The 12,570-nt window shown below is 49.5% G+C and overlaps 1 protein-coding gene across 1 annotated transcript; it reads right to left on the bottom strand.

Moving 5' to 3' along the window:
* Nucleotides 1–313: 313 nt before the first annotated feature.
* On the bottom strand, nucleotides 314–9,844 carry LOC131729727 (lysine-specific demethylase 5C-like; the record flags this gene model as incomplete). The annotated part of the gene is made up of 15 exons (XM_059019929.1): nucleotides 8,989–9,844; nucleotides 8,139–8,311; nucleotides 7,403–7,480; nucleotides 5,944–6,066; nucleotides 5,587–5,757; nucleotides 5,255–5,392; nucleotides 5,020–5,143; nucleotides 4,635–4,837; nucleotides 3,749–3,907; nucleotides 3,181–3,300; nucleotides 2,730–2,888; nucleotides 1,863–2,044; nucleotides 1,210–1,372; nucleotides 968–1,087; nucleotides 314–508 (listed from the first exon to the last, which is right to left on the bottom strand). Coding segments are annotated over exons 2-15 (2,079 nt in total), but the record flags the coding sequence as incomplete, so codon positions are not given.
* Nucleotides 9,845–12,570: the final 2,726 nt, after the last annotated feature.

Genomic DNA, 12,570 nt, shown 5'->3' with positions numbered 1-12,570 from the left:
CTCCTCTCTCCCCTCCTTGTCCAGCAGTGCCCTCCTCTCTCTCTCCTCCTTGCCCAGCAGTGCCCTCCTCTCTCTCCTCCCCTCCCTCCCCTCCTTGTCCAGCAGTGCCCTCCTCTCTCTCTCTCCTCCTTGCCCAGCAGTGCCCTCCTCTCTCTCTCTCCTCTCTCTCCCCTCCTTGTCCAGCAGTGCCCTCCTCTCTCCTCCTCTCTCTCCCCTCCTTGTCCAGCAGTGCCCTCCTCTCTCCCCTCCTTGTCCAGCAGTGCCCTCCTCTCTCCTCCTTGTCCAGCAGTGCCCTCCTCTCTCCCCCCCTCACCTTGTCTAGCAGCGCCTTCCTCAGCTTCCTCTCCTCCTGCACCATGATGAACATCTCCTTGTGCACCGCGACGGCCAGGTTGAGGTCCAGTCTCTCCGGACAGGCCGCCATCTTGCAGGTGAGCTCCTCGTGAGAGAACACGCAGTACCGACGCAGACGCCGATAATGCTCAATGCAGCGACGTCCTGCCGGGAGCTGGGGGGGGAGAGAGGGAGAGACAGAGAGACAGAGACAGAGAGGTTAACAACGCAGAGCTCACAGCTCAGTGCTTCATCCATCCAGAGGGACCAACGGGATCAAGATTTCTAACCAGGTCTTTGGATCTTCTGTGTTTTAACCCTTTAAGAATTCAATTGATACCTCCTTATAAAACAAAAAACTAACTAAAAGCCCATTTAGTTGTTTCACAGAAAGAAAAAAATAAAATAAAATAAAAACACAAACACTAAATTAAATCAATTTTAGTCTGAACGCGCTTCTCGGTTGTGATTGAGAGACACGAATCAACTGAATTCTTAAAAGCAGAGCAGAAAAGATATGGGATAAGCACAGAACATCTGAAACCCTATTCATTAAACATTACTCCTTTATAAATCACGACCGTTTAAAAAAATAAAATTAAAATTAAATTAAAATCGATGCCTCGATACTCACCCAGTCTGCGGCAGCGAAGTTCACTGCCTCTGCAAAGTTGTACCCTTGGTTGAAGCCGCTGTGGTAAGCCCTGGGGAAGGTGATCACAAACTCCCCCGCACACTGATTGGTACGCACCACCTGGAAAAGGAAAGAGATAGAAGCGGGTTAGACCAACTGAGAAAAAAGCAGAAAGGGTGGGGGAGCGTCTTTTTCTCTCACTCTGTGTCTCTCTCACAATGATCTCCTGTCTCTGTACTCACCGGCACCCCGTACCCCATCAGTATGTTGGGGTTCATGATGGTGACGAGCTGGTGCAGCAGGTCTGGCTGGCTCTCAAACAGTTCGGGGGTCAGCTTCTTCATCACCTCCTCCAGGCGCTCTGCGGACGACGAGGGGACCCCATACCAGGTCTTGGGTTCCCCCTGGAACAGACAGGGAGGGGTTAGACTCCTCAACGCTTCAAATGAAACAGCAAACAAACCCAGACAGCTCTCTACATGAGACAGGGAGAGAGTGTGTATTCATGCCAGCTATAAAACTCACTTCTCCATCATTCAAGAAGCGCTTGAACTGCGCTGCGCTGCGCTGCTGGTCTTACATCACCACACAAACGACACACGCCTCACGTGACGAACGCATCGCGATTCAGCGATGCACAGTGAATTCATACACCTCCTATCTCCTCTCCCTCTCCCATCTCCCCTCTCTCCCCTCTCTCCTCACCAGTGCAGATAGTTGGAGTAGCTCTCCTCTCTATCTCCTCTCCTCTCCTCCCCCTCTCCCCTCTCTCCTCACCAGTGCAGATAGTTGGAGTAGCTCTCCTCTCTTTCTCCTCTCCTCCCCCTCTCCCCTCACCAGTGCAGATAGTTGGAGTAGCTCTCCTCTCTATCTCCTCTCGTCCCCCTCTCCTCACCAGTGCAGGTAGTTGATGGAGTAGCTCCAGTGGTCCTCGATGTGCCAGCAGAAGGTTGAGAAGACCATGCCCACGTAGAGCCAGGGCACCTTCATGCCCGAGATGTCAGCGTTGATGTGGCACAGCACAGACTGGTCCAGCACGGGCATGACGTTCAGGTTCCACCCGCTGCGGGCGTACTCCTGAGAGAGAGCGAGAGAGAGAGAGAGAGTGAGAGAAGCAATCAGAATTAGTATGATCAATTAGAGTGTCTCTCCTTACCACACACACAAACAGACAATGTTTATATTGTATACTGTACTTCCACCAATGCCAATAAAGCACTAAAATCAATCAACTCCACCCCTTCTCCTCCTGTACCCGCTCTCTCTCCCTCTCTCCCCCCTCCTGTACCAGCTCTCTCCCTCTCTCCTCCAGTATCAGCTCTCTCCCCCCCTCACCTTCTCCTCCTGTACCAGCTCTCTCCCTCCCCCCTCCTGTACCAGCTCTCTCTCCCCATCTCTCCCCCCTCACCTTCTCCTCCTGTACCCGTTCTCTCCCTCTCCCCCCTCCCCCCGTACCAGCTCTCTCCCCCCTCACCTTCTCCTCCTGTACCAGCTCTCTCCCTCCCCCCTCCTGTACCAGCTCTCTCTCCCCATCTCTCCCCCCTCACCTTCTCCTCCTGTACCCGTTCTCTCCCTCTCCCCCCTCCCCCCGTACCAGCTCTCTCCCCCCTCACCTTCTCCTCCTGTACCTGCTCTCTCTCCCTCTCTCCCCCCTCCCGTACCAGCTCTCTCTCTCCCCCTCTCCTCCTCCTCCTCCTGTACCAGCTCTCTCCCTCTCTCCTCCTCCTCCTGTACCAGTCTCTCCCCCTCTCCCCCCCCTCACCTCCTCCTCCGGTGCCAGCTCCCTCTTCCCGTTTTTCATCGGGAATCCACTGCCGAAGTCCTTGGAGTGGATGTCGGCTCCGTACTCCACCGTGACGTCCTCCTCGATACTGCTGACCAGCCGCCAGAACTCCTTCTCCACCAGCTCCGTGGGGACCATCTGCAATGGTACAGAGACACAGGGTGAATACACAGAGAGACACACAGAGCACTGACACAGAGACACAGGGTGAATACACAGAGATACACACAGAGCACTGACACAGAGACACAGGGTGAATACACAGAGATACACACAGAGCACTGACACAGAGTGAATACACACAGAGACACAGGGTGAATACACAGAGATACACACACAGCACTGACAGAGTGAATACACACAGAGATGGCAGTACTGACACACAGAGACGGCAGCGACACACAGAGACGGCACTGACAGGCACACTCACGTGGACGGGCATGTTGAAGTAATCCGCCTTGAAGGCGTCGGCCATCTCCCCGAAGCTCTGCAGCGTGTACTCCCGAGTCGCCTGCTCAAACCCAAATGCCTCGGCAGGGCGGGTGCACTCCTGAGAGGGGAGGAGAGAGTGAGTGAGGGGTTAATAACAAGGGGGGAGAGAGAGAGTGAGGGGTTAATAACGAGGGGAGAGAGAGAGAAAGAAAGAGAGAGGGTGGTTAACGAGGGGAGAGGAGACAGGGTAGGGTCTGGTAGTGTAGGATTAAGGAGGGTTGGGTATGGTTAGGGGGTAGGGTGCAGGGTTGTGTATAGATAGGGGTAGGGGTAGGGTAGGGTAGGGTAGTGTTAGGAGGGTTGGGTATGGTTAGGGGTAGGGTTGTGTGTAGCTAGGGGTAGGGGGTAGGGGGGTAGGGTAGGAGGGCTGGGTATGGTTAGGGGTAGGGTTGTGTGTAGCTAGGGGTAGGGGGTAGGGTAGGAGGGCTGGGTATGGTTAGGGGTAGGGTTGTGTGTAGCTAGGGGTAGGGGGTAGGGTGTAGGGTTAGTGGTAGGGTGGTCCTCACCTCAGCCACACACTTGGGGCAGCGCCAGTCCCCCTTAGGGGTCTCGGAGAGAGGGGGCAGGAGGCAGAAGGTGTGGTAGTTGTCGTCACAGCCGTCACACAGCAGCAGCTTGTCATCTTCATCCCCGCGAGCGCACATGCGACACACGAAGGAGTCCACCTGACACACACGCACACGCACAAGCACGTCAGCTTCCACAGCGTGATTACTATTTCTACACGATCACACGCTGTGCTGCTACAATTACTAAGCAAACACAACAAAACACCTTTAACCTGGTGATACATAAGATTATTATTATTATTATTATTATTATTATTATTATTATTATTAATTTCTTAGCAGACGCCCTTATCCAGGGCGACTTACAATTGTTACAAGATATCACATTATTTTTACATACAATTCCCCATTTATACAGTTGGGTTTTTACTGGAGCAATCTAGGTAAAGTACCTTGCTCAAGGGTACAGCAGCAGCGTCCCCCACCTGGGATTGAACCCACGACCCTCCGGTCAAGAGTAGGAAGTTGTGTTAGAAATGTTTTGGAGAGGTTCATTTGCTACAAGGTTAACGGTTGCAGGGTCTTACATTGAAACAGGTTGGGAACCACTAGTCTAGTATCTCAGTGTGTGTGTGTGTGTGTGTGTGTGTGTATGTGTGTGTGTGTGTGTATGTAATGTACAGTGTGTGTCTCAGTGTTACTATATGTGTGTTGCTCTGGTTGTGTGTGTGTGTGTGTGTGTGTGTGTGTGCGTGTGTGTGTGTTGCTCTGGTTGCGTGTGTGTGTTTTGCTCTGGTTGTGTGTGTGTGTTGCTCTGGTTGTGTGTGTGTGTTGCTCTGGTTGCGTGTGTTGCTCTGGTTGCGTGTGTCTCAGTGTCACTCACGATCTGTGTGTTGCTCTGGTTTCGTCGCAGCCGCATGGTCATCTTGGTGCAGGGCTCCTCCTCGCTGGGGCTCTCTGGCTTCACGTCGGGCTGCATGGAGTCCCCCGCGGGCTTGAGGTCCCCGTCGGTTCCCGGGGGAGGGGAGAGGGGCTCCTCCTTCACCCCCACACTGTCCTTCACCACCAGAGTCTGGGGGAGCTCGTCTGAGACAGGGAGAGAGGGGGAGAGATCTCAAAATACAGACGTGTGGCTCGTGTGTATGACACAGACAGCTCCACAGACACACACGACTCCAGACACTTGAGCCGAGGAATGTCCCAACCAAGTTTCATTGCAACTGGACGACTCAGCCTAGGGGTCAGTCGAGAGTAGCTGAGACAGGTACCTTTCTTCCTCAGGGCCTTGTCTCGGGGCACCAGTCCCAGACCCATCATCTTGGGCCCGGCTCCGTAGATCTGCAGCTTCTTCAGCTCAGGATTCTTCTCAATGTCCTCCTCTGTGGGCTCGGGCTGCAGGAGGGAGAGAGAGAGAGAGGGAGAGGGAAAGAGAGAGAGAGGTCGGCTGTATATTCTAAAGACAGTTCTGGGGGTCCAGCGAGCGCTCAGTTCAGGGGTACTCACGTCAGGCTGCAGCCGGTTGGCCCTGCGCCCCAGGTTGATGATTTTGGAGGGGGGTACAGACTGCCGCAGGGGGATGCTGTGGGGTTTGTACTCCTTATCTTTCTCTTCACTGTCATACAGCTGCCGGGACTTGAACTGCTACAGAACGAGAGAGAGAGAGAGAGAGAGAGAGAGAGAGAGAGAGAGAGAGAGAGAGAGAGAGAGAGAGAGAGAGAGAGAGAGAGAGAGAGAGAGAGAGAGAGAGAGAGAGTGAATATCTCCACACACTGTGAATAGAAATACAGCCCTTTCAGTCAGCGCGTGTGGAATTGCGTGGGGGGGGGGGGTGTTACCGTGAGGTTGCCCCCCGACTGGAACATCTCGAAGGGGTACACGATCCTCTCGTAGTGGGAGCGCAGCAGGGAGCCGATGTTCTTGCCGGGGGGGTACCCCAATCTCTGAGCCACTCGCACCCAGCGCCGCTCCCTGCAGACAGTCTCGTAGCCTCCCTCCTCCATCACTATCTGAGAACAGAGAGAGGGGAGGAGAGGAGAGGAGAGGGGGGGGGGGGGGGGGAAGAGTGTGTTTAGTTTCTTTTAGTGTTTCTATTGAAGACGCTGAGAAAGACTTCTAGTGGAAACGCTTGTCGTTGAATGCATTCAGTATTTAGTCTCTCTCTCTCTGTGTGTTGCTCATTTCTCTCTCCACACCTTGCCCAGGCTGTAGAGGTCCAGGATGCGTCTCTCAATATTGGGGATCTTCAGAGAGGACCCCTGGATCTCCCAGAACTTTGCGATGCGGTCCAGATAGTTCAGCTTCACACGCGTCTCAGCCTGAGAGAGAGAGAGAAAAAGAAAAAAATGTGTTCTTAAATCTATTGTTCCAAGAAATACATTTTATACAGAAATACATTCCTGGATATAAAACTGAGGAAAGCTTATTTTGCACTGCACATCCCCACACATTCCAGGGATGGGAATAAGACTCCCGTTGCAGAGCAGCGTCACCCACTCCAGGTTTTTCTAGCAGCTTGATCAGCCCCCGTGTGTGTGTGTGCAGGTAACAGGCTCAGCCGTGTCTTATTATGGAGATGTACTGATCACTTGGGCTGCAGTGTAAAATTGACTCGCTTGTTGTCTATTTATACCAGCTGGGACCGATCACACAGGAGTGAGAGAGAAACTTCACTGTGTGGTTTTTGGTCTTGCACCTGTTAGCGTGTATATTTCAGTGTAGCCCAGCAGTCACAGTGAGCAGGGTTAGCTGTACAGTCCAGTCACAGTGAGCAGGGTTAGCTGTACAGTCCAGTCACAGTGAGCAGGGTTAGCTGTATAGTCCAGTCACAGTGAGCAGGGTTAGCTGTATAGTCCAGTCACAGTGAGCAGGGTTAGCTGTACAGTCCAGTCACAGTGAGCAGGGTTAGCTGTATAGTCCAGCAGTCACAGTGAGCAGGGTTAGCTGTATAGTCCAGTCACAGTGAGCAGGGTTAGCTGTACAGTCCAGTCACAGTGAGCAGGGTTAGCTGTATAGTCCAGTCACAGTGAGCAGGGTTAGCTGTACAGTCCAGTCACAGTGAGCAGGGTTAGCTGTACAGTCCAGTCACAGTGAGCAGGGTTAGCTGTATAGTCCAGTCACAGTGAGCAGGGTTAGCTGTATAGTCCAGTCACAGTGAGCAGGGTTAGCTGTATAGTCCAGTCACAGGGAGCAGGGTTAGCTGTACAGTCCAGTCACAGTGAGCAGGGTTAGCTGTATAGTCCAGTCACAGTGAGCAGGGTTAGCTGTATAGTCCAGTCACAGTGAGCAGGGTTAGCTGTATAGTCCAGTCACAGTGAGCAGGGTTAGCTGTATAGTCCAGTCACAATGAGCAGGGTTAGCTGTATAGTCCAGTCACAGTGAGCAGGGTTAGCTGTATAGTCCAGTCACAGTGAGCAGGGTTAGCTGTATAGTCCAGTCACAATGAGCAGGGTTAGCTGTATAGTCCAGCAGTCACAGTGAGCAGGGTTAGCTGTATAGTCCAGCAGTCACAGTGAGCAGGGTTAGCTGTATAGTCCAGCAGTCACAGTGAGCAGGGTTAGCTGTATAGTGACTGGGTTAGCTGTTTCCTCGGGTATGGAGACAGGTAGGCACACACACACAGACACAGACACACACACACACACACACACTCACCTCCAGCTCATTGAGCCTCTGAATTCGGGGAGTGAACCTGAAGTTATCCACATCCACTGCGAAGGGGGGCTGCCAGTCCTGAGAGAGAGAGAGAGAGAGAGAGAGAGAGAGGGGTAGGGTTAAGACATTCCCACATCCTCACAAAATTCTAATGTAGTGTCTTACACTGGCATTGCCTGCTGTGTGCTGGGCAGAGCCCCGCTGTGCGCTGGGCAGAGCCTCGCTGTGCGCTGGGCAGAGCCTCGCTGTGCGCTGGGCAGAGCCCCGCTGTGCTGTCCTGTACACGGGGCAATGCTGGGGCGGGACCACACTGCTGTTACAGATATTAATATCAGTAGCAGAAGCGACGTTAAAGTCCTGTCCAGTTTCTGGTCATTATCCAGTGGTGCTGTATCATACTTAACAACCCATCATCAAATTAAATGTACTAAAAGAAATGCTTTTAATAAGAAGAAGAATCTGCATTACTATAATATTGTAGAACAGCCTGTATGGTTAATAATTCAATTCAAAACACATGGAGATTAATCATTTATTTATTTTTTTAATTACGATGATTGAGACGATAAATAAGATGATAAAATAAATTAAATACTAAAAGTAAAAAAAAAACAATACAACATGACCTTTATAAAAATAATAATAATAATAATGTCCCTATACTACAGGCACGGAGGAGAGTCAAGATGCATTCACTAAATTACTTTACATACACATCTAACCCTTGTGATCTTACCGCCGGTGGCCTGATCTTGCAGATCCCGGATTTCTCTGCGATGGGGCGGATTTTGGCGATGTACCCCAGCGGGTCTGCGAATTCCTCCCGGGTCGGTTCGAAGACGGGACACTCCGGGGGCGGCACGAACTCGTCCGACTCCATCGTGACAAATCTCCGATCAAACCGAGCTCCTGGAACAACGGATACTCTCTGAGATTAGAAATCAGGGCAGGGGGGCTCTGTGGTGTTTCCACGGGGTGCCTCCTCCTTTTCTGTCCTAAATAAAAATGACAGAAGCAGACGGGCCGACTCTCAACCCCAATATTACAGAATGCTGTTTCTTCAAAACCCAGACAATTTCAACAAGGCCCTAAAAACAAACGACTTTTTCCCCATTTTGTACACACACACGGTGTCGACCAGTGTCGCCCCCAACTGGCTATTCTGGGAGTCTGCAACTGACGCCTTTGCCTTATCTATTTATTTTTAAAAACAGCTTCTATTATAATAACTATTGCATTTCTCAAAACAGCCACCCGGGTAAGACCTGGGTTTTAACGCACAGTATATTAAAACGCACGACCCCATTCAAACCCTCTCTAAAACAGAAATATACTATGAATAATAATAATAATAATAATAATAATAATAATAATAATAATAATAATAATAATAATAATAAAGTTGGTTAATCCAAAGAAAGGAGATGGAAAAATGTCCACAAAAACGGCGTCAAGATTCAATGATCTAGTTTGTATAGTTTTTTTTTTCTCTCTTTTTAAGCAGGGGGTGCTCCACGTTGAGAAATGCAACAAGTATCCCCAATTAATGTCTAAGATCACCTTCAATAAATAAATGCGACCCGTACCTGCTTCACTGTACTGTCGTCGGTTCAAATCCGTCTTCGGGACGTGATTTCTGATTTTTGAACTCAAAATCCTAGATCATGCTGAAGTACAAATAACTGGCATCTGTTTGGACTCCCCCACCCCCCGTGTCGAAATACTTTGAAAATGATTTTTTTTTTTTAAGATCACGTCTTTGAAGACAGTTCAGTCTGTGAGGTTTGTTTACCTTTGAGCTTCTCAATTCTGTTCTTGTTGAATCTAAAAACGGGACGTGATTTTAAAAAAACAAAGACACAGTGCCGCGTGTTTATAAATCCTGCAATAATAATACTAATATTTCCACAGGCAGGCAAGTCTTTTGTTTGAAAAACAAACGATACAGCAGGTTTTCTTACACGATTTGTACCCTTGCTTTTATTTATTCTCTACTCGACCCTACAGCGTCCCGGCCCGGCTGTATCTGTCACTCGCATCAAGACGTAAACAACAAAGCCGTCTCTAGGTTTTTTTTTTTGGATTGTATTAATTTGTATTCAATCTTCTTCTTCTTCTTTTGGAGACCTCTCCCTCCTCTCAGAAACGTCTCAGCCCCCTGCCCGGTTGATGAGGGGGTATACTGTGGTGGTGTTGTTGTTGTTGTTGTTATTATTAAATAAACGCCACGGTCCTCTCTCTCTCTCTCTCTCTCTCTCTCTCAGGCTCTCCCGAGGTCCGTATTCGGGAATCCAGATGCTCTGTCTCGGTAGCGAGTCGCTGTTTCTGTCGTTTTTCGTTGTCGTTTTTGTTATTATTTTCACTTTCTTCACGGTCCCTCTTCTCCGCCGCGCTCGCGTTGTCGAGCGGCCATCTTGATTTCATCACTCCTGCCGCTGCCGGCGGCTCCCCCCGGGGCATCCCTCCGCGCAGGCAAGCAGTCCCCCCCCCCCCCGAAATCAAACCCGCGACCGCCCGGCACAGGGGCTTGCTTATCTTCTCTTCAGAGGGCTGACAATCTAAATACAAAGACGGCAGTTGCGTCAATGTTTTTTTTTTTTGTGGATTATTTGTTTTAAGTGAAAGATGTAAACGTGACGCGCAGCGATACGCGCACACAGTCCCTGACTCTCACGGTGAAAGAAAGGACCGGCAACTTCTGGAGCGTGCTGACGTCACGGCGCAATTGTTCCGTGGCGCTCTCTGACGCCCCCAAGCGGCCGCTGACAGGTAGCACTGCTTGTTCATATGACGTGCTTCTGTGGCACATCCACTAAGGTTTTTTTCCCCATAGTTGAGTTTCATACACAGACAGACAGACAGACAGACAGACAGAGTCCCACATTCACGTTCAGTTTTAAACTGTCATGTAATTAATTTATTTTTTGGGTGTCTGTTTGATGCATTCTTCCAGGCTTTATCCCTCTTTATCAGAAAGCAGAGCCTGTTGACAGTCCAGTTTGTTTACATTCTCTGTTCTTGGCAGACTGGCCTACAATTATTATTATTATTATTATTATTATTATTTATTTTTTAGCAGACGCCCTTATCCAGGGCGACTTACAATTGTTACAAGATATCACATTATTTTTTACATACAATTACCCCATTTATACAGTTGTTTTTTTTACTAGAGCAATCTAGGTAAAGTACCTTGCTCAAGGGTACAGCAGCAGTGTCCCCCCACCTGGGATTGAACCCACAACCCTCCGGTCAAGAGTCCAGAGCCCTAACCACTACTCCACACTGCTGCCCAATTCTGCAGGCTTTATATATATATATATACAATTTTTTTTTTTTTGTTATGCACAGATTCTTAGATCGGCTGCTGCAAGTTCGAGCTGTCCTCTGGCACCATCTTGTGGGTAGAGTTTGGTACTACACTGAAGTGCGACGTTGCGGTTACCTCCACCAGGATTATTGGAGCCCATTAGTGTGTCTAAGTCAGTGGGAGCACACGGAAAGTATATGATAAAAATGCGATTGTGGTTCAAATTACCAAATGTTACTGTACAGTAAATGATTTTATCAATAAAGCATTCAAAGTTATGTATTATGCAATCATTTATTTATTTTTTTATGTTCAAGTTTTCTGTTTATCTTAATTTTTTCAAGTTTAATTTGCTACTATAAATTAATGAGATTATTTTTGCGAGGACTGATAGTAATTTTTGTTTCTTTCAAGTTTAAGTGCCGGCTCGGATGCTACACATACAGCTAGCTATACTATAAACTGAGTGTCGTAAACATTATTATTATTATTATTATTATTATTATTATTATTATTATTATTATTATTATTATTATTTATTTATTTATTTCTTAGCAGTCGTAACATGACATACTTTATAAACTGACGATTATAACTCATTATACGTTACATACACGCGTTAAGCTAAACACATGTCAGGGGCGGGCCATGTTACTGTAAAAGTAATGGCCACATTTGCAATGCTTCAACATCCAACCAGTTCAGATCAGTGACAGAGTTTATGAAATCCTCAAAAAGCAGATGCAAAACTTAAAAATAAATAAATAAATAAATAAATAAATAAATAAATAAACAAACATCTGGTGTAGTAATATAATGAAATCAACCATTAAAAATGACATACCACGCCAGTAGACATTATACGAAACGCACATTCAACGCGTTCTTACCGCAACAGACGTAGCAGAGTGGGCTCCCATCTAAGCCCCGCCCACTCTGTGCGATCCTTCTTGCCCCAATTGCGGATGTGTGCGCCAAGATCCCAACAAAATACCATCTTTTGCGTGTGTCTGTAATTACCGTAATACGAAATCGGAAATCAAACGTGCCGTGAAAGACAATGGTATGGAATGAGATTATTTTTTTTATTATTATTTTTTTTAATTTGTGGTTCACAGAGAATAATTGGCCAAACATGTTTGTGTTCTGCAGGGATGGGAATAAGTCTGTAAAACACAGCAGAACCTTCCACTGGCATTGCCTCTCTGTGTGCTGGGCAGAGCCCCGCTGTGCGCTGGGCAGAACCTCGCTGTGTGATGGGCAGAGCCCCGCTGTGCGCTGGGCAGAACCTCGCTGTGTGATGGGCAGAGCCTCGCTGTGTGCTGGGCAGAGCCTCGCTGTGTGCTGGGCAGAGCCTCTCTGTGTGCTGGGCAGAGCCTCGCTGTGTGCTGGGCAGAGCCTCTCTGTGTGCTGGGCAGAGCCCCGCTGTGTGCTGGGCAGAGCCTCTCTGTGTGCTGGGCAGAGCCCCGCTGTGTGCTGGGCAGAGCCTCACTGTGTGCTGGGCAGAGCCTCTCTGTGTGCTGGGCAGAGCCCCGCTGTGTGCTGGGCAGAGCCTCACTGTGTGCTGGGCAGAGCCCCGCTGTGCGCTGGGCAGAGCCTCTCTGTGTGCTGGGCAGAGCCCCGCTGTGTGCTGGGCAGAGCCTCGCTGTGTGCTGGGCAGAGCCTCGCTGTGTGCTGGGCAGAGCCTCTCTGTGTGCTGGGCAGAGCCTCACTGTGTGCTGGGCAGAGCCTCTCTGTGTGCTGGGCAGAGCCTCGCTGTGTGCTGGGCAGAGCCTCGCTGTGTGCTGGGCAGAGCCTCACTGTGTGCTGGGCAGAGCCTCGCTGTGTGCTGGGCAGAGCCTCGCTGTGTGCTGGGCAG

This window comes from Acipenser ruthenus, unplaced genomic scaffold (assembly GCF_902713425.1).
Source record: "Acipenser ruthenus unplaced genomic scaffold, fAciRut3.2 maternal haplotype, whole genome shotgun sequence".
Classification (NCBI taxonomy): domain Eukaryota; kingdom Metazoa; phylum Chordata; class Actinopteri; order Acipenseriformes; family Acipenseridae; genus Acipenser; species Acipenser ruthenus.
This window is presented reverse-complemented; position numbering and strand designations above follow the sequence as displayed.